At 58.5% G+C, this 23,722-nt stretch overlaps 6 protein-coding genes and 2 non-coding genes across 12 annotated transcripts in view; 3 read left to right on the top strand and 5 right to left on the bottom strand.

Annotated features, from left to right (window-relative positions):
- Positions 1–17: 17 nt before the first annotated feature.
- TLCD1 (TLC domain containing 1) lies at positions 18–2,051 on the top strand. Its single transcript, XM_030962680.1, has 4 exons — positions 18–251; positions 393–475; positions 804–886; positions 1,289–2,051. Exons 1-4 carry the CDS (start codon positions 55–57, stop codon positions 1,682–1,684), a joined length of 759 nt encoding a protein of 252 aa, XP_030818540.1. The 5' UTR covers positions 18–54; the 3' UTR covers positions 1,685–2,051.
- A 2,701-nt stretch (positions 2,052–4,752) lies between these two features.
- RPL23A (ribosomal protein L23a) lies at positions 4,753–6,798 on the bottom strand. Its single transcript, XM_030962434.1, has 5 exons — positions 6,664–6,798; positions 6,067–6,247; positions 5,656–5,832; positions 5,213–5,282; positions 4,753–4,814 (listed from the first exon to the last, which is right to left on the bottom strand). Exons 1-5 carry the CDS (start codon positions 6,686–6,688, stop codon positions 4,800–4,802), a joined length of 468 nt encoding a protein of 155 aa, XP_030818294.1. The 5' UTR covers positions 6,689–6,798; the 3' UTR covers positions 4,753–4,799.
- LOC115911797 lies at positions 5,357–5,422 on the bottom strand. The gene has a single exon (XR_004061295.1). It is a non-coding gene; the product is annotated as a small nucleolar RNA SNORD42 (small nucleolar RNA).
- On the bottom strand, positions 5,904–5,974 carry LOC115911798. The gene has a single exon (XR_004061296.1). It is a non-coding gene; the product is annotated as a small nucleolar RNA Z17 (small nucleolar RNA).
- Positions 6,799–6,903: 105 nt separating the features above from the next.
- RAB34 (RAB34, member RAS oncogene family) lies at positions 6,904–10,085 on the top strand. 4 transcript variants are annotated; one of them, XM_030962622.1, is made up of 11 exons: positions 6,904–6,953; positions 7,813–7,908; positions 7,990–8,081; positions 8,565–8,630; positions 8,794–8,895; positions 8,963–9,027; positions 9,105–9,156; positions 9,300–9,381; positions 9,461–9,551; positions 9,638–9,748; positions 9,835–10,085. In XM_030962622.1, exons 2-11 carry the CDS (start codon positions 7,855–7,857, stop codon positions 9,900–9,902), a joined length of 783 nt encoding a protein of 260 aa, XP_030818482.1. In that variant the 5' UTR covers positions 6,904–6,953; positions 7,813–7,854; the 3' UTR covers positions 9,903–10,085. The 4 variants fall into 4 exon arrangements, with proteins under 4 accessions (XP_030818482.1, XP_030818480.1, XP_030818479.1 ...); XM_030962620.1 differs by lacking the exon at positions 6,904–6,953 and adding an exon at positions 7,070–7,140; XM_030962619.1 differs by lacking the exon at positions 6,904–6,953 and adding an exon at positions 7,075–7,147.
- A 269-nt stretch (positions 10,086–10,354) lies between these two features.
- LOC115911704 (adenine phosphoribosyltransferase-like) lies at positions 10,355–11,298 on the bottom strand. Its single transcript, XM_030962881.1, has 5 exons — positions 11,176–11,298; positions 10,976–11,069; positions 10,746–10,892; positions 10,573–10,668; positions 10,355–10,482 (listed from the first exon to the last, which is right to left on the bottom strand). Exons 1-5 carry the CDS (start codon positions 11,296–11,298, stop codon positions 10,355–10,357), a joined length of 588 nt encoding a protein of 195 aa, XP_030818741.1.
- A 1,518-nt stretch (positions 11,299–12,816) lies between these two features.
- Positions 12,817–15,217, top strand: PROCA1 (protein interacting with cyclin A1). The gene is made up of 4 exons (XM_030962707.1): positions 12,817–13,159; positions 13,799–13,931; positions 14,449–14,583; positions 14,666–15,217. The coding sequence occupies exons 1-4, from the start codon at positions 12,979–12,981 to the stop codon at positions 15,141–15,143; spliced, it is 927 nt and encodes a 308-aa protein (XP_030818567.1). The 5' UTR covers positions 12,817–12,978; the 3' UTR covers positions 15,144–15,217.
- A 964-nt stretch (positions 15,218–16,181) lies between these two features.
- Positions 16,182–23,722, bottom strand: part of SUPT6H (SPT6 homolog, histone chaperone and transcription elongation factor) — a 27,399-nt gene continuing 19,858 nt past the window's right edge. Inside the window, exons 28-37 of one of the 2 annotated variants that reach the window (XM_030962639.1) lie at positions 23,112–23,252; positions 21,849–22,044; positions 21,477–21,715; positions 21,135–21,248; positions 20,898–21,022; positions 20,306–20,418; positions 19,840–19,917; positions 19,585–19,751; positions 18,209–18,390; positions 16,182–18,056 (exon numbers count right to left, since the gene is read on the bottom strand). In XM_030962639.1, the coding sequence (XP_030818499.1) occupies positions 17,870–18,056; positions 18,209–18,390; positions 19,585–19,751; positions 19,840–19,917; positions 20,306–20,418; positions 20,898–21,022; positions 21,135–21,248; positions 21,477–21,715; positions 21,849–22,044; positions 23,112–23,252 (1,542 nt within the window). In that variant the 3' untranslated portion in view covers positions 16,182–17,869. The remainder of the gene's footprint in view (positions 18,057–18,208; positions 18,391–19,584; positions 19,752–19,839; positions 19,918–20,305; positions 20,419–20,897; positions 21,023–21,134; positions 21,249–21,476; positions 21,716–21,848; positions 22,045–23,111; positions 23,253–23,722) is intronic. The other variant, XM_030962638.1, reaches the window with a different exon arrangement.

Raw genomic sequence — 23,722 nt, 5'->3', positions numbered from 1 at the left:
GGCGTGGCCCCGCGGCCCCGCCCGCCGCGGCCGCGCGCCGCCGGACTGGGCGCGATGGGCCCGGGCTGGCGGGCGGCTTCGGCGGCGCTGGTGGGCGGCAGCGTGGCGATCTTCGCGGCACTGCGCCGCCTGGCCCTGGCCGTGCCACAGCCCGCCGCCGTAAGGAGCCGTCCCGGCCGCGTCTGGCGCTGGAGGAACCTCCTCGTCTCTTTCGCACACTCCGTGCTGGCCGGGCTATGGGCCCTCTTTAGGTAGGGCGGCGCGCGGAGCGGCGGGCACGGTGCACACGCTGCGAGCTGGGCACTCGAGGGGAGTGGGCAGGGAGTAGGGGGTCTCTGTGTTCCCCGTCCTGGAGCCTAGGCTGACCCCCTTCCTGCTCTCCTCACTCCCAGCCTCTGGCACTCTCCGGAGCTGCTCTCCGACATCCAGGACGGCTACAGCGTCTCAGGGCACCTGCTGGTCTGCTTTTCCTCAGGTAAGGAGCCAGGCAGCGCAGTGGCCGCAGCCACCCCGCCGGACTTTGCCCACTCCCTGCTCAGTTTCGCCCAGTATGCTGGCTCGGGACGAGCCACTGGCTCAAGGGCTGGGCAGCTCCATGCCTCCTGCCTTAATCACGGCGTGGAGCCCACAGGCTGCCAACCCCCAGGGAATGGCCGTCTCTCCATACCCAGACGGGGTGGAGATGTTTCTGACACCTGAAGAACAGTCACACCACCCTCCTCCTCCTCCTCGCTGCTCCTCCTTTCCACAGTGGGTCACAGTGAACAAGCCCGACCTTCTGAACGCTCTCCTTCATCCCACAGGCTACTTCATCCACGACACCCTTGACATCATCTTCAACCATCAGTCCCGCTCATCTTGGGAGTACCTGGTGCACCATGCCATGGTGAGTATGGCCAGCACAGGGGGCTACCACACACCCCAGGGCTCAGCCCACCCAGGTTTCATGGGCAAGCTGGAGCCCTTGTGTCTGCCTCACCCTGGCTGCCAGGTAGGCTCTGCACCAACAAGGCGAGGGCAGGACGCCTGCCAGCATCGGCTCCGAGCGCCTGGAGCCAGACAGACTGGGAGCTGGGAGGGGGAAGAGCTGGAGGCTCAACCCAGCACAGGGAGGTGTAACTGCTCCTGGGGGATCTGGCTTTCCAGACTGGTTTTCTCTAAGCTCAGGCGCCTGCTGGGATCTCTGGGTGGGGGGAACTGTGTGCTCTCACTGAGGGCAGGGAAGGACTCGCTTTCCCCAGGGCAAGGCGAGCTGACCCTGTTCTCTGTCTGTGTGTGTGTGTCCCAGGCCATCTCTGCCTTCATCTCGCTCATCATCACAGGCCGCTTCCTGGTGGCAGCGGTGCTGCTGCTGCTGGTGGAGGTGAGCAACATCTTCCTGACAGTGCGCATGCTGCTGAAGATGAGCAACGTGCCTTCCCCGGCGCTCTACGAGGCCAACAAATACATCAACCTGGTGGTGTACTTCGCCTTCCGCCTGGCGCCCCAGGCTTACCTCACCTGCTACTTCCTCCGCCACGTGGAGCTGCAGGGCCAGGGTGCCTTCCTCACTGCCAACCTCCTGCTGCTCGATGCCATGATCCTCATGTACTTCTCCCGCCTCCTCCGCTCCGATTTTTTCCCCTCCCTGCGCAAGGGCTCTGCAGGGAGAGATGTAGACGGTGAGAAGTTTCTGATAGACTGAGACGTGCGCGCCGAGGGGGACCCGGGCTCCGGCTCCTGGAAGTTTTGGGCTCTCCAAAGCTGCTCTGATGTGCCTTAGGGCTTTCTCCCTGGCCCCAGGCCCTGCCTTCACCCGCTCTGCTGCCTAAAAGCGCTTCCCTGCTGGACCAGCCCGACAGCTTCGCCGAGCTGCGGGGATGCTGCTGAAGCCAGAGGCACGGCCGATGGAGAAGCAGCCCAAGCCAGCTTCCCTGCAGGCAGCTGGAGGGCCAGGGGTGGCTGTGCTTTGCAGCTGATGCCTGGAAGGGTTGTGAGGGAGGGGAGGAGTCCCTCCCGTGGTGATGTTGGGTGTAATGTGCATTAAAATCGGTCTATTTACTGCTGCCGCAGCACACCTGGGCTGGCTCTTCTGTGGGGCAGAGCAGGTCGGGGACTCCCCTGGGCCAGGGCTGTGGGAAAGGACGTGCCCTGTTCCCAGAGAAGGGCTGGCAGTTCTCAGGGAGGGAGAGGGCACATTCCTGCTGCTGGCTTTGTTCTAGGGACATTTCTGCTGGGTCCTGCCAACCCGGCTGAGCCTTGAGCACAATTCTGTCTCTTGTGTGGATGGGTTCCCCTCTTCTTCCTCATTCCTCTGCTCTTCCAGAGGCCCAGGGCTGTGCAGGGGACAGTTGAAGGGAACCAGGAGAGGTACTGAGCCTTGTGGCAGTGCCTGACCTGCCTGTCTCCAGCCTGGTGGTGAGGAGCCTGGCTGGGCTGTGTGACTCACCCGGCAGCCACGTGAAGTGGAGCTGGCATGGAAAAGCCATGTGAGGCCAAGGGCTCTTCCTGGAAGATTATTGCATGCTTGCATCCCCCTGGAGCAGTCTTCACTGGCGCAGTGCAGCTGCAGCCCTGTGAGCGTGCTGGGCTCTCTCCTGCAGCCACAGGACCAGGATGGTTCCAGCAGCTCTCCCAGAGCAGTGGGAGCAGAAGGGGGGTTCAGCTCCCTGGGAGAGTGGGGCCAGAACTGGCCCAGCCGGTCCTGTGGAGCAGCAGAGAGGCAAATCCTGCTGATGGTAACAGCTCCAGGGTCAGAGTTGGCAGTGGGGCTCAGAGGCACTCCTGCCCAGCCCCTGCTCTGCGCACAATGTGTCCCACCCACCCCAGCACCTGCCCGGCTCAGGCAGAGACAGAACTGTCGTTGAAATGAGCCAGTGGTTAAGGGGAGGCAGTGGGGGATCACCTTTCCACCAGAGAGCTGGGAAACACCCCACAGGATGTGGATGGATCCTGGTGGGACTCCCTGGTGTGCACTGACACAGTGCCAGGAACAGCCTGGCAGCTGGAACTGAGATGTGATAGCTGGGACAGTGCGGGCAGGGATCGATGCCAGCTCCAAACCTGCTCCTTGTCCCTCCTGGCTCAAAGCAGAGCTCAGCAGCCCTGGCAGGGCCCAGCCTTGCTCTCAGCAGCACATCCCTACAGCTATGTGTGCATCTTCCAGCTGCAGCTTAAGCCTCCTGGCCTCTGCAGTTTAAATGCATCTGCAATCACAACTAAGCTTAAACGTTAATTTTCCCCTATTGCTGCACATTCCCCCTTGTCTCTCCACTTGAAGCAGACACAGCTCTGTCCCAGCAGGTCACAGGCTCAGACCAGCTCACACTTCCCCTGTCCTTAAACCAGTGACAAAGCTTCCCAAAGGAGGCAGCTCCCTGCTGTTCCCCTCCTGGCTTCCAGCAGGAGCCTCCCCCAGCAGTGCAGCTGTGGATCAGGCAGGCTGGCAGCCAGGAGCAAGAGGCAACTGAAGTACCAGGGCAGCACCCCTGGGCTGAGCTGAGCTAAGGCCAGGGCTGACTGCAAGTCATGCTGATGTGCAACCCCTCCCAGCCTCTGGCTGCAGCACATCCAGGCTCTCCAGAGCCAATCCTTACCCAGCACTGACAGCAGCTTTGCTACAAGAGGGGCAACTTCTCCCATATCTTTCTTGCATGTGACTATGTGTAAAAAGATGGCCTGGGGGACAGGGGACCCTGCTGCCATGCATCCACAGGGAAGAGCAGGGTTGGTGGTGCCAGGGAAGCACACAGGGAAGCAGCACTCCTCCCTCCAGGCAGTTTTTAACCCCTTACAGCAGGCAGGGAGCACGTCCTGCCCACCTCTCCTGAGCCCAAGTGAGGGGGGTCAAGCCAGTGCCACAGAACGAAGCACAAAGCTCCACCTAAATCCTGAGAGCAGCTCCTGCTTTCCATCCCCCGCTGTCCTGGGAATCTGCCACCCTCCACAAGAAGCCTGAAGGAACTCGGTGTCCCACCATTCAAGAGCCCAATTACCCCAATCAATATTTGGTCAGGGCTTTCATCATCTTTCTCAGTCAAGTCTAAGTATGTACTTAAGCTCAAGTACCCTGCAGACTTTTCCATAACTCCCCCACTCCCTGCTCACCCAGTGCTCCACATTCTCCTGACTCCAAACACTCTAAAATCTGGTTTCATCTAGAGACTTACAGCCAAACGTTGCAAAGGCAGCAACAGCAGCATTTGAAAACAACCCTGAGGATAGTGAACCCTGTGTGGAACAGGGAAACTCACACGCTGCAAGCACATGGAGCAGAGACTGTGCCAGAAAAACCCACAAAGCCTGCACTGCTGGATTAGCAGGAGGGTTCCGAGTGAACCTGCAGCATAAGCAGAGAGCTGATAGGCTGGGGAAATGGTGTAACAGGTCACCTGTGTCACATCAGAGCCACTGACAGGTTTTTGTTGTGGCCACCCGTGCTCTGCTCCACAAGGAAGCGACACAGGACACCCAAAACACTGATCATGAACACATCCCAATTACCCGGTGCAAGAAAAGGCAAGACACAAGAGGTCTGGGGGTAAATGTAGAGATATTGGAGATTTAGGTGTCACCTCATGTTGACAGGATCCCAGACACCTCTGAGTAGGGCAGCAGTGCCCCTGCACAACCCCCTGGTGGAGCAGTCAGCTCTGCCCACCCACTGCCAGGAAGGGAAGGAGGAGCCCCTTTAAAGAAGTGAAGGCCCAGCAGTTTGCTGGGTGCTCTCTCTCTCACAGGGGCTGTGCTGTCACAGAACACAAGAGCCCTCAGTGGTGTCACCATGTTTATTAGTCTGTACAGTCCTCGGCAGATGCAGTTTAGATGATTCCAATCTGGAAAGAAGCAAAGGATGTTAAAACAGATGTTATGGTGGCAGAAAGGCAGAGCCTCCACCACAGCCATCACTGCATCTCCCCAGGATTCCTGTCCTCCAAGGCTTCCTCCTCCCAGACCTGCCCAAGAGCTTCACACATCCTCTTTGTACACTTATCCCACAGTGATCCTTGTGCTGTACATTCCCCTACTCCACTCTGGACCACCTCTGCCTCCTGCCTACCTCAATCACCTTGAGGACTGAACTGACTGAGAACGTGGCTCCTCAGAACTCAGATCCTCTCTGGCTACAGGGCCACACAAGTGCCACCACACAAGTACCTCATGGAGAGCAATCAGTGGAGGAGACATGAGACCAGGTGCAAAAAAAAGCTTCCAAGTTTCAAAGACATCTCACCTTGTTGGCCACATCCAGTGCATCATAATCAGGAGCCAGTCGGACATAAGCCTTCTTCTCTCCATCAGGCCTAGAGAGGAACACAAGGCATCAGGACAGAGACAACTCCTCCCCCCTGCTCCACATTCCTGCAACCCCCATGTTGTGCATCAGTGGTTCCTTTGGAAACATCACATCACTCAGTGAAATCGAAGTTTACATCATTTGCACAGGACTCCCTGGGTGTCAGTGGTGTTCCTTGAAAAGGCAAAGAGCTCCCTGAGGAAACCAACCCTCTGCTCTGCCAACATTTCCCACTTCCACCAAGATGTGCTCAGTCCAAAGCTGCGCTTAGCTGTGGAGCTTTGTCCCACATCTGCTGAATCTCACACGTGTATTCCCATTTTCTGCTAAAAGGAAGCACCTCACACCCAGCAGGGACCTGTTCTCCTCCCCCTTCTCACCTGATTAACGTGTTGACCTTGGCCACATCGATATCATACAGCTTCTTGACAGCCTGTTTGATCTGGTGCTTGTTTGCCTTGACATCCACGATGAACACCAGAGTGTTGTTATCTTCAATCTTCTTCATCGCTGATTCTGTGGTCAGAGGGAACTTGATAATGGCATAATGGTCCAGCCTGCAAGAGAGATCCTATCATTAACAGAGGGCTGGGCAGGTGCTTCTCTGAATTTCAGGGGCTTTCTTTGGGGTGCATCAGTCACCTAAGGTTATAATCACAAACTCTCAGGCTTTGGTCGCATAAAATCATCACCTGCATCCCAAACCACCAGCTCCCCACACCAGCCCATTCACGGGGCTGCTCCCACCCCCAAACCTCCCCAGCAGGGCAGAGCCCCCCCAGCACACGCACTTGTTTCTCCGTGGGGCGCTCTTCCGGGGGTATTTGGGCTGCCTCCGCAGCCGCAGCGTCTTGGGCCTACGGAATGTGGGCGACGTGCGGATCTTCTTCTTCTTGTGGCTGTGGACCCCCTTCAGGACGGCCTTCTTGGCCTTCAGCGCCTTTGCCTTAGCCTCTGTCTTCGGAGGCACAGCTGTGAGGAGAGCTCAGTCAGCGCCACACGGATCTGCAGGCCCGGGGTGCGCTCCCCGGCCGGGCATGGCTTCCCCCGGTCAGCGAGCAGCGACTCATCCAGCGGCCCGCGCTCCTTCATCCAACCAAGAGGAGCCCCCAGACGCCCAAATGAGTTAAAAGTCTCCCATTTCCGTGCGGGAAAAGGCGTTTATTCCCTGCCCGCGCGCGAGCCCCAGCAGCGAGATGGGAACATCCCCCACCTCCCTCAGACAACCCGGCAGGCCTGTCCACGTGCCCGCACCTAACACAGCGCCGGAACCCTGCGCCACTCCCCGCTTCGCTCAGCCCGGATCCCCCCCACATACACCAGCACCCCGCGGGGTCCCACACGCCGCCGGGGGACCCCAACCCAGACCCAGCGCCCCGCGCCCTCACCCTCCTTCTTCGCCTTGGGCGCCATCTTGGCCAGGCGGAAGCCGAAAGGGGTCTCCCGCCCCGCGCAGCACGGGCTTATACCCCCAAATCTCGCGGGAGCAAGACGGAATCCCCACCACCCCTCCGCCCTAACTCTCGCGATATCTTTGGAGCATGCCGGTAGTGGTAGTACTCATTAACGGACTCCTGTGCGCACGCGCAGCGGTGTCCCGAGCGCCGTAGGGCGTCATGGGAGTTGTAGTCTGGCACGCTGCTCTCCCTCCCCGCCGTCGTGGCGGTGCGGGACCGGGGTGAGCCCCGGGGTGGCGGGGGATTACCGGGGTCCCGTCACGATGGTAGCAGCGCAATGGCCCAGTCCCGGAGTAACCGGCGTCCTGGCCCCTCCCACGCCCCCGTTCGGGGGCGTGGGAGGGGCCAGGACGCCGGTTACTCCGGGACTGGGCGTGAAGCACCGAGCACCGCTACCGGCGCTGGGAGGTTGGCGGTAACGGGGACACCCCGCTTCATTCCCTCGCCGTGGGGACAGGGACGAGGCAGGGAGAGCTTGGTGTTGGACTGGGATGAGGCGAGGGGACAGCGGGATCTGTGCACGGGACGGGGGGGACACGCGGGGAGCGGTGGGACACGGAGATGGGGCTGCGTGGGACTTGGGGACAGCCAGATTGCGGGGCAGGGACTGCCATAGCTTGGGGTGGCCGTGGGGACAGCTGGGACACGGGGATGGATGGATGGATGGATCGTGGGGACAGTGGTACCCGGGTGTGCGGGAATGTGAGGGTGGCGGGACACGGGGACAGCTGGGACACGGGTGTGGGACAGCCACGCCTGGGGACAGGGGGACAGTGACACCCTGGGGTGGCACACTGGCGATGTGGGACACGGGGACAGCTGGGACACGGGGTGTGCGGACAGCCACGGGCAGAGGGCTGGAGGTGGCAGGGATGTGTGGACAGCCACCCTTGGTGACGTGGGAAATCAGGACACAGGGACATGGGAAAGTGGAGATGTTGGGACAAGGGGACAGCCCCACCTGGGGACCCGGCGACAACCATGATCCACAATGCTGCTCACGGTGACAACTGTGACACGGAGACACGGCGACAACTGTGACACGGGGACACGGCCACCCCTTGCTCTCTGTGTCCCCAGACCCCGCGGGACCCTCATCCCGTCCCCGGCCACCCACGGACCATGAACGTGCTGGCGCCGGTCCGCAGGGACCGGGTCATCGCCGAGCTGCCCGCGGTGAGAGGGGGACCCGCCAGCCCGGGGCTGTCCCCGCCGAGCCCCGCGCTCACCCCGCTGTCCCTCTTTGTCCCCTCGCAGTGTTTTCGCAAGGAGGCCGCCCTGCACGCCCGCCCCGCCTTCCACCCCACGGTGGCCAGCGCCTGCCGGGAGCAGCGGACGGGCACCGTGGGGTCTGTCCCGCGCGGTTTGGGGTCCCCGCTGCCGGCCTGGGGGGGTGACAGGGACCCGCGGGGCCGCCAGCCGCGGGTGGGGGTCCCCGCGTGGGCGCCGCGTGGCTGCCGGCGCTGCCCGGTGCCGAGCCCTGCGTCACGGCGCTGGAATGCGGAGCGGGGGGGACACCGGGGGAGCGCGGGGCGGGCGCGGGGCTCGGGGATGAACCGCGGGGGGAACACCGGGGGACACCGGGATGCGGAGCGGGACGGACACGGGGGGACACCGGGGGTCCGGGATGAGCTGCGGAGGGCCGGGATGCGGAACCGGGGGGACACCGGAGGAGCGCGGGGGTCCGGGATGAATTGTGTGGCCGGGATGCGGAGCGCTGCGGACACGAGGGGCCGGGCGGGGATGGGATGATGCGACCAGCCCAAAACCCGTCGAGGACAGCCGGGGGGTGCCCCCCACCCTGCTGAGCCCTCGCGTCCCCCTCGCTGCAGATTTAAGATCTCCAAGATCATCGTGGTGGGCGACCTCTCGGTGGGGAAGACGTGCCTGATCAATCGGTAACGGGAGCCCCGGGGAGGCTCGCAGGGGGATGGAGAGGGGGGGAAGCGACCCCTCTCCCCCAAAGGGCAGCAGCACCTTGGGCTGAGCCCAGCTCTGGCGGGGGGCACTGAGCCCCCACGGGGGTCAGGGGATGTTGATACTCCCCTGACTCCCCCCCAGGTTTTGCAAGGACACTTTCGACAAGAACTACAAGGCGACCATCGGGGTGGATTTTGAGATGGAGCGGTTTGAGGTGCTGGGGGTGCCCTTCAGCCTGCAGCTGTGAGTATTTGCCAGCCCCTCTCCCCACACACCCCTGCAACCCCCCTCACCTCCCACACCCCCCCAGGTGGGACACGGCCGGCCAGGAGCGTTTCAAGTGCATCGCCTCCACCTACTACCGGGGAGCACAGGGTGAGCTCCCCCTGCAGCCCAGCTGCCCACCCTCTGTCCCTGTCCCTGTCCCCATCTCACCCTCCTTCCTCCTCCAGCCATCGTGATTGTCTTCGATGTCAACGACGTGGGGTCCCTGGAGCACACACGGTAGGTGACACATGGCCCAGGGGTGGGGCCAGGGATGAGAGCGGGGACCTTAAGGGCTGGACAGAGAGGGGCTGTGGGGCTGCTGTGCTCTGTGAGCACAAGGACAGTGCTTGGCCAGCAGCTGGTGACAGTGGCTCCCACAGGCAGTGGCTGGCTGACGCCCTGAAGGAGAACGACCCATCCAACGTGATCCTCTTCCTGGTGGGCTCCAAGAAGGATCTGAGCGTGAGTGTGACCCCCTCCCTGTGGGCAAACCGTGCCCCGGCTGTCCCTGTCACCCACCCGTGCCCGGCCTGGTTGGCAGACCCCGGCCCAGTACAGCCTGATGGAGAAGGACGCTCTCAAGGTGGCCCAGGAGATGCAGGCAGAGTACTGGGCTGTGTCCTCACTCACTGGTGAGTCCCAGCGGGGTGAAGGGCTGCAGATCTCACATCAGCCGGGTCGGGGGGCGCTCAGGGGGTCTCTTCTTCCCGTGGGGCAGGGGAGAACGTGCGGGATTTCTTCTTCCGAGTGGCGGCGCTGACCTTTGAGAGCAGCGTGCTGGCCGAGCTGGAGCGCGGCAGCGGCGCCCGCAGGATCGGCGACACCGTGCGTGAGTAGCCCCGGCCAGCCCCGCCTGGGTGTCCCCCTTGTCCCCCCACCCTCACACCCACCCTCCCTCCTTCCTCCGTCCCTCAGGGATCAGCAGCAAGGAGAGCGACCTGTACCTGTCAACGCCCCGCAAGAAGCCCAAGTGCTGCCAGTGAGGGGACAGCCCCAGCCCCCGCCGTGCTCACACCTCTGGACCAAAGAGGGGCGACCCCGGCCGGCCCCGAGGACACGTCCCTGCCACCCCCAGCCCCCCCCGGCCCCTGGCCTGCCTGGGCACCCCTGGCTGGGGCGGGCAGGAGCACCCGTGTGGCTCCTGTAGCTATGCAAACCCAGGTACTGCTCGCAGGGGGAGACGCCTTCAGGCTCCCTTTTGTCTTAATAAAATCTTTTTTTATGCTTTGTAAGAAAGGCGTGGGGCTGGGGACAGGGGGCTGGGGCTGGCTGTGGGTGTCCCTGTCCCTGGGTGCAGCCCCCAGGCTCATAGGCAAACAGGAGGATGGATGGCTGCCACTGAGGACGAGTTCCTTTTCCACCGAGGAGCATCCCTGTCTGCAGAGCCAGGGGGATGTGTCCCTCTCAGGGGGACACACGAGGTGCCAGTCCCACGTCAGTCCCAGCCCAAGTGGTGCTGGTCGAAGCGGGGCTGCAGGCGGGGGGGGACACAGTGGGAGCACTTGTAGCGCTCCTGGATCCACTTCCCTCCCTCGCTGTTCTCCATGCAGATGGCAGCGACCCCTGTGGGGACACACGGGGGGGCTCAGCGCTGCCCACCACAGCCTGTGGGAGTGGTGGTCCCACTGCACCCACGGGTGCACCCTCTCCTACCTGCCACGACCCCCCCCAGCCGCTCCACCAGCTCGATGGCCGCTCTCATGGTGCCCCCAGTCTCAACCCACTGATCTACCAGGAGGATGCGCAGACCTGGAGTGGGGAGAGGCTGTGCATGAGTGCCCCGTGCCCGCCCTGCAGCCCCCAGGAAGGCAGCACCCCTGGCTCACCGGGCGAGATGGCGTCGGTGCGCAGCTCCATCAGCTTCTGTTGGCCCGAGTAGTCGCTGTAGGGCTGTGCCTCCGTCTGCACGCACAGGTGCCCGGCCTTGCGGATGGCCAGGAAGCCTTTCCGCAGGGTGGCAGCGGCTGCAGCGCCTGCAGGTGGGCACAGCACCGTCAGGACCCCCAGGACAAGGGACAGAGACGCTGTGCCCGCCTGTGAGCCGTGCCCTGCTCACCCAGGATGAAGCCCATGGCGTCGATGCCGGCCACCATGTCGATGGCATCTCCCTGGAAGGGCTGCAGCAGGTCGGCCAGGCAGTCCTGCAAGGCCTGGGGGCAGAGTGGAGGGGCTGGGTGTGGGCAGCCCGCCGTGGGCACCCACAGCTGGGTGCCCCAGCAGCCCCTGCAGGTGCAGCCCACCCTGGGCCCTGGGTACTTGCGGGTGGCAGTAGAGCCGGGAGGGGTCCAGCCAGGCATAGTTGGGACCTTTGACGTTGGGAGCCATCAGTGCCAGGTACCAGCCCTTCTCCCGGGTGGCAGGGACGTGGCACAGGTCCATGCGTGGGGACTGCAGGCGCTGCAAGCACTGAGCACGAAGGGGGTGAGACTTCCCCACCTCCCCATGGCCTGGTGCCCCACACCCACACCCACACCCACACCCACACGTGGCACCCCAGGGCCCAGGGCTCCCGTTCTGGCTCCATACCTGGTGCTGGTGGCAGGGCTGAGCCGAGCAGGACCGTCACAGGGGCGTCACAGACAGCGACAGCTGAGCAGGGGCAGCCCCTGTGGCACTGGGCCAGCGGCCTCAGCCAGCTGGGCACAGGGACAGAGCCAGGCAGGAACCCTTCCCATGGGCCACTGATGTCCCCCACTGGCTCTGCTGTCCCAGGCAGGCAGGGCTGTGCTGGGAAGAAATGAGGCTGTGGCGTTTGTACCCCACGTGGGTGTCCCCAGCACCAGCTGCCTGTGCCAGCGCGGGTGGCACAGACGGGTGGCACCCTGTGTCAGCCAGCCAGGGTGATGCTCAGGGGGGTTTCCTGCAGCTTTGGGTGGTCTTGAGCAGCACAGGGATTTTTTTGAGGCCACGCACGTCCCCGTTGGGGTGTGCAGGCACTGTCCTGCCCTGCTGAGAGCTCGCTGCCACAGCACCCCAGCGAGCCAGGGCTGTGTCCTGACTGCCAATGGGCTCCGAGGGCAGGAGCTGGCCAGGAGGGACAGCCCTGGCAGCGCTCTGGGAATGCCGGAGTGGGCGGCCAGCCCGGCTGGGCACCAGGCTCTGGGCTGTCCTGTGGGAGGCGCATCCGTGGGATGGGATGCAGGGCCACAGGGAGCATCCTTAGGATGGGACATGGGGATGAAGCACGCACTCATGGGGCATGGGGAAGTGTCACAGACATCTTTTATGAAAAATCCTTTCCTTAGGATTTTTTTCTCCTGAGAAGCTGAGAGGCCTCAGGAACAAAATGTAAACATTGATTATCTGCTGCTGTGGAATGCAACAGGTGGATCTGTGGTTGGTCTCATGTAGTTGTTTCTAATTCATGGCCAATCACAGCCTGGCTGGCTCAGACTCTCTGTCTGAGCCACAAGCTTTGTTATTCATTCTTTTTCTATTCTTAGCTAGCCTTCTGATGAAATCCTTTGTTCTATTCTTTTAGTATAGTTTTAATATAATATATATCATAAAATAATAAATCAAGTCTTCTGAAACATGGAGTCAGATCCTCGTCTCTTCCCTCATCCTCAGACCCCTGTGAACACGGTCACAGGGAGGTGCCGATGTGGGAGCACCGCGGGAAGGGACGCAGGGATTCAGGGAGCATCTGTGGGCCGGGATCCGGGGCTGCACAGAGCATCCTCAGGGAGGGATGCAGGGATGCAGGGATGCAGGGATGCCAGGAGCATCGTTCTCCCGTCGGGGGCCGCTCCGGGGCCGGGGGCTGCGCGGGGGCCGGTGCGTCACGGGGCGGGGGTTTGGGGCCGGCTCGTTACCGGCCCCGGCACATCACCCCACCGGCTGCCACAGCAACGGGGCCGGTCCCACCGGGAGGGGTGACCCCTTCCCCGCGGGCTGCCGGCGCGGGACGCGCGGCGGCTGCGGGAGCGGCGGCAGCACCCCGGCTCTGCGGGACCCTCCGCGCGGTGCCGGGCCGTGCCAAGCCGTGCCGGGCCGCCCCGCGTGGGCGGGCTGTGCCGCTCTATAAGGCGGCCCCACGGCGGCGAGCGGCGCGGTGCCATGTGCGCCCCGGGGCTGGTCTGCCGCCTCCTCCTCCTCCTCCTCTTCTTCCTCCTGCTCCTGCTGCCACCTGTCCCCGGAGCGGCCCCGCCGGGACGGCCCCGCGCCCGCCGCGGGCTCACCTACCCCGGGACGCTGTGGTGCGGTGCGGGCAGCAACGCGGACAGCTACGAGCAGCTGGGTAAGGGCGGCAGGGATGCTGCTACATGTCCCTTCCCATCCCACCTCATCCCATCCCACTCCCTTCTATCCCTTCCAATTCCATCCCATCCCATCCCCAACCCATTGCTGGGTCAGTCCCCACCAATCCTAATCCAGTCCATCCCAGTACTGGTCCACTCCAGCCCCCGTTCCCGTGCTAGTTCAATCCCTGTCTGTCCCAGTTCAGTCCCCACGCAAGCACCAGTCCAATCCCAGTTCACCTCTGCCTAGTCCCTATCACAATTCTTCCTGGTGCTGCTCCACGCTTGATCCACCCTCTCTCCCCAGCCTACTCTGTGGTCCATCCTGCTGCCATTCCAGTCCCCATCCCAATACTGCTCCACTCCCTGTTGCTATCTTGATCCCAGACTAAACCCTCTCGTGGCCCTGTCCAGGACCCCAGCCTAGCCCCAGTCTCATCCCCAGTGTGGTGCTGGCACAGCCCAGTCCCCATCCCAGTGCCAGCCTTGTCCCCACTAAAGCGCTGATCCAGCTGAGCCCCTTCCCACCCATCCTTACCCACCCCAGTATCATTCCATGCATCAGCCCAATCCAATCCTGATCCTAGCCCTGGCCTAGCCCAGCCCCAGCCCTGCCTGCAGCCCCCGTTTCCCTGCAGGGGAGCACCGGGACACGGACCGGTGCTGCCGGGAGCACGACCACTGCCAGCACGTCATCCACCCCTTCACCGCCCGCTACGGCTACCGCAACCTGCGCTGGCACACCATCAGCCACTGCGACTGCGACCTCAGGTGAGCGTCCCCAGACTGCCCCGGGGCTCCCTGGCACCTCCCCCGGGTGGCAGCTTCAATGGCTCGTGGGTGATGGTGTTTTGAGATTAATGGGAGGATGGCGAGTGTGTGATTTCAAGGCCATAATTCAGTGGTTACTTGAGATAGTAATGGTTGTTCTTAGGAGCAGGCTAATGATGGAGATTAGATTTGCTTGGGGGTTCATTAGCAGGGGAAGGAGTTGAACCATCATTTTTGGGGTATGGGCCCAATAGCTTGTTTAGCTGACCCTACTAGTAAGTAATATAAAGGAAGTATGGAGGGTTTTGATTCCTCTAGTGTAGGTTCGATTCCTGCTTTTCTAACTACTAGGAAATGAGAGGGCTGGTATAGCTCCATGTTCACTTTATCATAGTGACCCTTAGTGTTCAGGCACATTTCCAGCAGGGCCTCAGGTAAGGAGGTGGGCCCGTGTAACAAACTGGCAGGCTGGTATGTCAGAGGCGACGCAGCCCTGAGCCCGCCGTGCCCCGGGCAGGTTGAAGGAGTGCCTGCGGCAGGTGAACGACACGGCCTCGCGCGTGGTGGGCCAGGCCTTCTTCAACGTCATCCAGGTGCCCTGCTTCGAGTTCACCTACAGGGAGGAGTGTGTGGAGCCCTATCTCTATGTCTGGTGAGTGCCCCCCTGCCCTGGGGACTGTCCCCCTGCCCTGTGGGGCTTGTCCCACCCTGCGGTGCCTCCTGGATTTCGGCAGGTGCAAGGCGTACAACACGGTGGCCGTGGCGGTGCCCCGAGAGCCGGTGCTGTATGAATTCGGGGGGGAGCTCATCGACAGGGCAGCCAGGCCCAGGGGAGTCCCCCTGAGCCCCCCGTGGGGCAGCACAGGAGGAGGAGGAGCCCTCCCAGTGGATCATCACACCAGGGCAGCCCCCAAGGCAAGCAAGAAAGAGAGGAAGAGAAAGAAGGATAAGAAAAATAAGCGGAAAGGTCTGAAAAAGAAAGGCTCTTCTGAAAATGGGGCACGGAGCCATCCTGCTGGCCCTGCTGATCCCTGGGCCCTGCTGCCATCATCCAACACCATCCTGAGTGATGCCCCAGCACGGGAGGGAGTGGGCAGGGAGCCAGTGCCAGCCACTCCCTCCCCGGTCCCCACCACCAGTGGGAAGAGGAGGAGGAAGGACAGGAACAGAAAGAAGAGGCTGAAAAATAAAACTGAGGCTGAGCCCGCATGAGAGCTGCAGCTCTGAGTCCTCCCTGAGCCCTGCATGGGTCCTGGCTGTGAAATAAATTTACACCTGCTTGAGCATCCTTGGTTTTGTCTCTGGGGGAAAGGATGGCACCGGGGGCAGCATCCAGGGGAAATCCCAGGGCTGATCCCATGGAACACCTAGAGCTGGGTGGGGATCCAGGGGTTTGAGCTGTTCCTCACTGCTGCCCTCAGTCCATGTCATTGTCCTGGCACTGGGGACAGAGCTGGGTGGGGATCCAGGGGTTTGAGCTGTTCCTCACTGCTGCCCTCAGTCCATATCACTGTCCTGGCACTGGGGACCCAGCCCTTGGCCACATGCTGGCAGCAGGGCTGAGCCCCAGTTTTAGCTGCCCTGCTAGGGGGTTAAATTCCAGCTCCCCAGGCATCTCATTTTCTCTGGGAGTTCTCTGAATTGCACCACCCAAGCTCTCTCTCATCCTCTTAATGCCTTGCCTTTCCCATGCTCCCACACCAGCATCAACTCCTTCCCCCTTCCTTGGGGAGGAACAGGGGCTTGGCCCTCCCTGAAGGCTCCTCAAGTGCCTGCAGAGCTCCTTAGAGTGGGACAACAGACACTTTTCCAGCCCTGGGACAAAGGCAGACGCTGCCTGGGAAGAGCTGGGGCACAGAGAGCTGCCTGTGTCCCTTCCTGGTGCCTGGGGACCCTGTAGCCAGGAGCAGGGAACAGGGCACGGCCACCAACTCCTCCAAAGTGCTTTTGAGGGTGGAGCGTGGCTCAGCCCAGTGTCCTGGTGAGGTGGTGGAAAGATTTTCCTGCACCAGCACCAAATTCCAGGCTTGGAAAGAGCTGGAGTGCCAGGAGCCGAGCAGACAGCAAAGCCCATGCTGAGGAGGGTGCAGTGCAATCCCAAATCCCTGAAATAAGCGGATCACACGAGGCCAGGGGGGAATTCCAAGGGTGGAGGAAGGCATTGCTTCCTCTCTGGCTGCAAAGCCCCTGTGGCAGCCACAGCATCCCGGCAGGAAGCACGGACGGGGGGCACGCGGAGCAGCTTCCCAAAAGTAGAACTTTTATTGACAGCAAGGGAAAACTAAAAACAAAGACAGCCAGAAAGGAGGCAACAACACACAACTAGCCTCCTCTTTCAGGTCCAACCAGAAAGGAGCTGCTCCCAGTCAAATTCCTATCGTACAGTCTCATGAAATAAGAAAATAGCGCCAGGTTCAGCCACCTGGGACCTCGGAGCTGTGGGCCCCAGCCCATGGTTCTCCCCACTGGCCTGGGTGGCCTTGGGAGGAACAGGACCCTGTCAGCCCCTCAGCACTGCAGAGGGGATGGCATTGAAGCCAGGACCTGCTTTTCTCTGTGCAAAGAGCTCTGCTTTGTCTGCCGGGTCGCTGCCACTCTTCAGGAGCATTTACATGCAAAGAAGAGCTTTGTTTCCTAAGATCTGCTGTTCCTGCTCATTTCCTAGCAAAGGAGGCTGACCAGGAGCACTGGGAGGGAACAAAGACTCTGCTTCCATAGAAAATCCCTACTAACAAAGCAGGAGTGGGGAGAGTGCGTGCAGCAGGAGCTTTCCCTCTCAGAAACGTCTCTCCCATGTGGGCAATCCCACACTGGGCTGCTTCTTTATCCACTTTATCCCTCTCCCAGTGTCTCTCCCTATCCCACAGCCACAGGGAGGTGCCCCCTAAGTCGCTGTGATGCCTCCATGTGGTGCATCCATAACAAAACCTTATTTGTTAACAACAGAAATCAGCTTCTCTGCGAAACCTGCAGCGCACAGAGGGCAACACCAGGCAACAAAGGCAGCAGGAGCACCGACTTCCACCAAGCAACTCTGCTCTGAGCAAATCCTAAGGGAAGGGCAGGGTGCAGGCAGAAAACCTCTAAGCTAGCATTCAGTAAAAACTCTATTTATTCACCCCTCTTGGTTACAGCTGGGCAGGGGAAGGGGGTACAGAGGAGGAGGCCATGCACTCCGGGCTGCTTTATCCCACGTGCGTCTGTCTGGGGAAGCTGCCACAGGCTGGCGCTTTATTTCGCAGTCTGATAAAAAAAAATAATCAAAACTAAATAAATATTGTTCCAAAAGAAGCCAGAGGAGAGAGCAAGCCTTTGGTACAACAGCTGCATCTCCAGCAAGACCCCGAGCTGCTGTGCTGGACCCCACCAGACACAGCTGGGGTTGGCACAGGCTCTGCTGAGCCTGTCACGCATGAAAACATGGAGCAAACAACAACAGGAACTTGGTGAGAACTCTGGTTCGTTTGTCACAACCCCCACGACTTTGCTTTGTGGTCTCGGGACGAGGGGAGGTGACAGTCAGGGTTTGGGAGAATCCAAAGGAAACAGGCTCACTCCAGGCCAATGCACTTTCAGCTCCATTTGCTTCCCAGTCTCTGGGGTGAAAGCAGAGTGCTGTGCATGTACAAGGACAGACTCCTTTGACCTCATGTTTGCTTTGCTAAGTTCCCAAAGGTGCCTCAAAACCGGAGCCTAGAACGCAGAGGCCGATGCAGTGTTCCTTTCTATGATATATTTTTCTTATATATAGTATATATTTTTAAACCAGCCCTGCCAAGTCTATTCTCTCGCTCAGGTGCACATCACCAAGAGTCATTTCCCACCATCCCACGACGTATAAAACAGGAGTTATGTGTCTAAGGGAAGTCGCTTCCTATTGTTCCCCCTCCTTCCCCCTTGCTCGGAGAGAAGGGAGTGGAGGTGTCGGGTGTCAGGTCCTATCGATCCATCTCATCCAGGAGAGGCGTGGCGTCCCCGGCGATGGACATGGGCGTGCTCTCGATCATGGGGCTGGGAGAAGGGCGAGGGGTCAACCTCTGCTTCTGTTTCCTCCGCTCAGCCTCCTTCTCCTGCAGCCACTGCTCGGCCATCTTGCCCCAGTCGATGGCAGCGTGGGTGTTGGTCCTGCAAGGACACGGGGACAACGTGAGATGTGACAAATAAACTTCCCTAAACTGCCCTCCCCATGGGGGAAATAACCCCATCATGCTGCTCCCACAAAAACCAAGGAAAGCCATGGAGACAGGACAGGGATGGGAGCACTCAGAGTTACTCACTTTGGCTGCTGCCTCTGCCTGGAGCTGGATGAGGGCTGCGACTGGGACTGGGTGGACTGGGGTGTGGTGTTGGCCTGCAGCTGGTACTGGGGTGTGGTGATGGGCTGGCTGGGAGTAGTGTAGGAGTAGCTGGGGGTCATCAGAGGGGTGGCCACTGGCTGCTGTGCTGGAGTTGTGAAGACCTGTGGAGAGCAGAGGCTGTCAGGGGACAGAGGGTGGACCCTGCCAGGCTGGGGGGGTTCTGCACTGCCCTGCTCGCCCAGGAGGGTGCCCACCCTCACTCTGCAAGCCCCCAGCCCTGCTGAGCACAGCACATTTGCTCCCCTGAGAGCTGGGCCAGCACAGACTGCCCTCCTTGCTCAGCCCAAGGGGAGATGCTGGAGCCAAGCAAAGGCAAGGGGCACCAGAGACACTTGGGGCCAGCCAGCAGCAATGACATCCTGCAGCAGGCACGAAGAACAGATAAATTCTCCCTCTGCAGGCTGCAGAGAAGGTGCAGCAGCTCCCAGGATGGCTCCCTCCCACAAACCAAGCCAGCTGGCTTCTTGTCCCATGAAGAGCTTAGTGTCTTTGCCTCCCGGTGCTCACCTCCCTGGTTTTTTTTCAGATGTTCTGATGATTAATACATCGGGTTATCCACAGTCCCTGCCTATCCTCAGCTCAGCATTTACTGTGCCAAACTTCCTGAAAGCCTCCCAAGGTGCTCTAAAGGAGGATCACTCCTCCCTGCAAGCCTTGTCTTGCAGCATCTCTTCTTTGGGTGCAACAGCTGGGTGTGTTTTTTGCACCCTGGGTGTGTTTTTTGCACTCAGGCTCCTCAGTCCTTCTGCAGCTGGAATTTGCCTTGGTGCCAGCTGGGAGCTTGCAGAGTGGGCTGGGAGCAGGCACACATCAAGAAAGGCTTCACCATGAGCCAAAACTGTCCAATTCCATCTTCCTCCCTGCAGAGCCCCTGGGTGTTGGGTCAGGCTGAGGTGTTCCCCCCGGTGCAGCTCAGAGATTAGCGCTGAGCTGAAAAGCCCTGCAAACTCAGCGCATACCTTCCCAGCTAATCTCCCCCACTGGCAGCTCACGTTGCCAATTCAGGGGCACAATCAGAAGGTTGTGTGCCCTCACTGCTGGATCCCTCCTCTCCACCCTGCCACATTCCTTGGGGGCCAGACCAGTTTGCTCCTTGCTCCAATTCCCCCCGGAGCAGGGCTGTGTTACGTGCCTCATTCCTCCAGTCACAGGAGGCCAAAGGAAACCTGGTTCAAGAATCCAGCCTGTGCAGCACCACGGGGACAAAACCAGGACTTGGGGACCCCAGGCAGTGAGGGATTCCTTAGGTTCCCAGTGGTTTCTAGCAGCAAGGAGAAGCTTGAAGTGGCACCTACGTGGTACGCGCTGCTGCCGCCTCCGCTGCCCCCGTAGCCGTACTGGCTGGAGCCCCACTGTGCTGGGGTGGCATTTGGGTTCTGTCCCTGGCCTGTCACAGCAGCAATGGCACTGAACATCTGGGAGGTCATGTTCTGTGGTAGAGCATTCACTGCACGTGTCAGGTCTGCAAGGGAGACACGCTGCATTAGGAAAAGTGGAGCCTGGAGGAGCAGCTCACGTCCCAATCCCATCTGGGAATGGCCTGCACTGACCTGCCAGGTTGATGTTAGCTGGAGTAGCATTAATGGAGGCTGGAGTCCTGGTCCGACTGCTGCTGCTGGGGGTGATACCTGTGTAAAACACCAAGAGGTTGATTAATTCTCCTGGAAGAGCAGCCATTGGTCTGAAACTCAGGATTTGAAGTTGTTCTGGCACGATGGTTTGCTACCAGGGAATGGTGTGTGCTGGACTGTATGGCGGGGGAGACAAAGGAGAGGAAAGGGACTGGTCCAGACTTTGCTGCACGGCCCACTTGATGAAAGATTAACTCTCAGGACAGCTCTCAGTGGGTTGGTGCATGGAGCCAAACATTTCAAGCATTGCTCAGAAACTTCCCACACACAGAAAAATCCTAGGACACATTTCTGGGACAAGAAAGATGGAACAGTCCTTCAGTAACTGTCCCTGCTATTGTGTGACAAACAAACAGCTGAGGCACTGAAGTTTTAGGCTGCTCACCTGGAACAGGGTCCTGATAATGATCCTTAAACCATCGGAAAAGTCCATTCACAGTAGGGAAGACTTGGCCCCGGTAGCGGAATCCCTCCGGTGTCACTGTCACATACTCTATCCTGGGAGAGCAGGGACAGCATGAGACATCCCAGGCTGTGCCAGCCACTCACTGACAGGTCACACTCAGAACAGGCATGGACTAAAACCACAGCCTGATAATGAACAGATAGACCCACCCAAGGCACTTTATTTTCAAACAATTGCTTCAAACTACCCTGCCTTTCCATGAAAAATCTGCCTTTGAAAGAAAAATCTGCTTTTCCATGAAAAACCCGTCCCTCCCTGCCTACACTCCCACAACACCCACAACACAGGGCAGTGCTGCTCGTGGCAACCAGATGGTTAAGAAACATGGGAGTCTCCTGGGTGAGATTTACTGCTAGAATTGGGTCCTCCACTGTCAGGAGGCCAAATCCTGGCAAAGAGGAGGCGTGATTTACAAGGATCTTGACAGAGCTGGAAGAAACACTGGCAGCAGTCAGCTGAGGTTTGGTACTGGGAGTACTCAGTGCAGATGCTGGGCTCGCCTCTCACTTACCTTGGTTTGCCTCGAGGCTGATATCCCAAGAGGAATTTACCAGGTAGGTCTTTACAGGCACTAATAAAGTATGGAATAAATGTTGGCTTCTCTTTCTTGGTCTTTATCAGCAGCTCTTCCAGCTTCTAATTAGAGAGAGAAAGAAGATAAATGCTCCAGGGGAGCCCACATTTTCAGCAGCATACAAAGCCCATGGATATCTTCCTAAGAAGTTACCACATCCTGGGACTGTCTCACCTTCTTGTCTCCACCATTGCAGTCCTGATAGTATTTGTGGTTCAACAGGTCTCTGGCAAAAGAAGCCATTGGCTGGACATAACGAGCAACAATTTCATCCAGGTCTTCAAATTCCTTTGAACAAACACATTTAAAGAGGTATTTAGGGTGTATTTGGTCATACACTCTGCACAGCAAGGCTTGAGGGAAAAAAAAAGAGACAAGTATTGTCTAAGGATCCAGAGAATGCATTGGAAGAGTGTGAAAAGACAAGAGTGTGAAAGCAGCTACGAGGACAGAAGGGCTGTGTCAACTTGTAAAATAAATCATTCTCTTTCCCAGGCATGTTCTGCAGGGCTTTACCTCTGTGTTGATCCAGAGCATGGAGCCCAGGCTGAAGGCATTCTCCTTGCCCTCCTCCCGGACATCCACGTGCTGGTAGATGCCATCGTTGACCTTCCAGGTGACAGTCAGGTGGTTCTCCCCTTTGCTGCTGGGCCGGATGATCACATCCCCTTGGTCCATGGTCTCCATCATCTTCTCTGCTTGCTTGAAGCTGATGTTGTGGAATGATGGGTGAGCAATTACCCTCTTGATGTACGCTGGGGAACAAAAGGAACCTTCAGCCTTCCAAGAGGAACTGCTTTAATGCAAGTGTATCTAATTGTGCTGATTGTCCTGGAGCAGCCTGGGGAGGCTGGAATTACAAGGGAGAGAGAAATGAAGAGAACTCACTTGTCCTCTGCTGCTTTCTTTTCATGTCTTCTTCCTGTTTGTGGTCTGCTGCCTCGGAGTCAAAGTCGTAGTAGGTGTCTTTGGGCAGTTTCCACTCGTTGTTCTTGTCCATCAGGTCTGAGGTCCTGCATGTCAGGTCTGCACTGAACTTCTCAATGTCGATCTTCATGATGCGGCAGTGGACGGTCATTCCCACCTGCAGAGGAGGTGCAGGCCAAGGTGAGCAGCAGGTTTGGCTGATACACCAGAATCCCTGTGCTACAGAACAATCCATGTGGGATCCTGCTGGCGTTGAGGAGGCACAAATCACCTCAGCCACTTCAGACTGATACAACCTTTAAAAGTGATCTTTCTACACAAACTGGAAGTCAATTGATCCCAAAAATTACCAGAATCAAGAGATTAAAGGAAAAATGGGCAGTTCTTCAGCACATCTGTTACCTATTACCCATCACATGGAAAACTGCATGTCTGGAGGGTGAGGACAATCACCTTTTGTATTTCAAGTATCTTTCACAATGGGAGTAGCAAAACTGGCCTTCAAGATGTGCAAGAAAGCAGTTATGTATGCTCAGAAGCAGACACCCAAAGGACTGCTCTAATAAAATGTGAGGCAGAAAATCCCCCCACAAAAACTGCAGTGTCTTAGTTCAGTTAACCATAATGAAGTTAATTAATAACTCTTTAAAGAAATGCTGAGACCTCTGAGCTTACAGGATTATCCATCACCTGCATGGCTGCTGGGGACCCCAAAAGACAGCAAAGATGCTAAACCACTATTTTATTATGTGATAAAAAGGTGTTGTTCCATTTCTTTAAGAACTCTGTCCTGAGTAGGACCAGTAATTCTGATGACCTCCACAAATTAATGGAGAGGGGAGAAAAAGCTATAAGAGGGAAAATGACCCTGTCCAAAAGCAGTTCTGTGAACTCTTTAGAAAGCCAGAAACAAAGGGCAGCTCTGCATTAGAATGCCTTCTGTTCTCCTAAACCCAGACTGCAGCCAGACAACAATAAATCCTCCTGCAGCACAACGTGTTAACTGATTAACAGGGTCCCACCAGCTGCCAAGGGAGATTTGCACTGTGGGACAAGGACACTAACCAGAACCTGAACTTCCTGCTGATTTAAAGTCCTTACATGGAAATAAGGTCGGAAAAGTCATTTAAGAACAGTGTTATTAACCAAACTCTGAGTCTTTGGTATTGGCTCCAGGTTCTTCCAGCTCTCATTGGGAGTGTGAAAAATCCACTGCTTTCATACCTTCACCCTTTCCTCTGGCCTCTTGACCACCTTGTCACTAAGAAATTTAGTTGGGATGAAGCCAGCAACACCATTATCCAGACGTGTCTTCACTCCAATGGCCTGACCTGGGCAGGAACCGCTGTCAAAATGGTTCCAAACCTTGAGCAAGGCAAAAGGAAATAAATCATTCAGCATGGAAACAAAATAGCCCCAGCAGTTCATACTCAAAACAAGTCCAAAAGCTGTGTCAGCAAAGTGGTGCAGCCAGCAGAGACTTGTGGAAGGGCAGGGGACAGAAGACTTCAACAAATGCTACCCAGTAATGCAATCTTCCTCCTCCAGTTCTGCTCAGCTTATGGAACATTGCAACCAGGAAGGTCAGAACATTTTTAGACCCTGAACACCAGCCTGTAGCCAGGGCTGGTCTCTAATGAACACTATAGGGGTTTAAAGTCTTACCCAGGCTGGAATTCACAGTGTTTAGAAGGGACCTAAAGTACAGCTGCATTAAGCAGCAGGTGGTCCAGATAAGTTCTTAAAATTGAGAAGGTGGCAGAGCCTTCTGTTCTCAGTGTCACAGGCAATTTCTCTGCATAAAACACAATCCCAGACCACAAACAAGAAGGCTT

Source organism: Camarhynchus parvulus, chromosome 19 (genome assembly GCF_901933205.1).
Source record: "Camarhynchus parvulus chromosome 19, STF_HiC, whole genome shotgun sequence".
Lineage (NCBI taxonomy): Eukaryota > Metazoa > Chordata > Aves > Passeriformes > Thraupidae > Camarhynchus > Camarhynchus parvulus.
Note: the sequence above shows the minus strand (reverse complement) of the source record. Positions and strands in the feature narration are given on the sequence as shown.

Bases quoted from the DNA above. Each gene is read 5' to 3' on its own strand.
- TLCD1 (XM_030962680.1), top strand. From the start codon at position 55: ATGGGCCCGGGCTGGCGGGCGGCTTCGGCGGCGCTGGTGGGCGGCAGC. The intron at 252-392 runs GTAGGGCGGCGC...CCTCACTCCCAG, and splicing joins GGGCTATGGGCCCTCTTTAG to CCTCTGGCACTCTCCGGAGC. The intron at 476-803 runs GTAAGGAGCCAG...TTCATCCCACAG, and splicing joins GCTGGTCTGCTTTTCCTCAG to GCTACTTCATCCACGACACC.
- RPL23A (XM_030962434.1), bottom strand. From the start codon at position 6,688: ATGGCGCCCAAGGCGAAGAAGGAGG. The intron at 5,833-6,066 runs GTGCGTGTGCTG...TCTCTCTTGCAG, and splicing joins AGCGCCCCACGGAGAAACAA to GCTGGACCATTATGCCATTA. The intron at 5,283-5,655 runs GTGAGAAGGGGG...GTTCCTCTCTAG, and splicing joins AAGGTCAACACGTTAATCAG to GCCTGATGGAGAGAAGAAGG.
- RAB34 (XM_030962622.1), top strand. From the start codon at position 7,855: ATGAACGTGCTGGCGCCGGTCCGCAGGGACCGGGTCATCGCCGAGCTG. The intron at 7,909-7,989 runs GTGAGAGGGGGA...GTCCCCTCGCAG, and splicing joins TCATCGCCGAGCTGCCCGCG to TGTTTTCGCAAGGAGGCCGC. The intron at 8,082-8,564 runs GTCTGTCCCGCG...CCCTCGCTGCAG, and splicing joins CAGCGGACGGGCACCGTGGG to ATTTAAGATCTCCAAGATCA.
- LOC115911704 (XM_030962881.1), bottom strand. From the start codon at position 11,298: ATGGACCTGTGCCACGTCCCTGCCACCCGGGAGAAGGGCTGGTACCTG. The intron at 11,070-11,175 runs GTACCCAGGGCC...CTCTGCCCCCAG, and splicing joins GGCTCTACTGCCACCCGCAA to GCCTTGCAGGACTGCCTGGC. The intron at 10,669-10,745 runs GTGAGCCAGGGG...TCCCCACTCCAG, and splicing joins CACCGACGCCATCTCGCCCG to GTCTGCGCATCCTCCTGGTA.
- PROCA1 (XM_030962707.1), top strand. From the start codon at position 12,979: ATGTGCGCCCCGGGGCTGGTCTGCCGCCTCCTCCTCCTCCTCCTCTTC. The intron at 13,160-13,798 runs GTAAGGGCGGCA...GTTTCCCTGCAG, and splicing joins GGACAGCTACGAGCAGCTGG to GGGAGCACCGGGACACGGAC. The intron at 13,932-14,448 runs GTGAGCGTCCCC...TGCCCCGGGCAG, and splicing joins CACTGCGACTGCGACCTCAG to GTTGAAGGAGTGCCTGCGGC.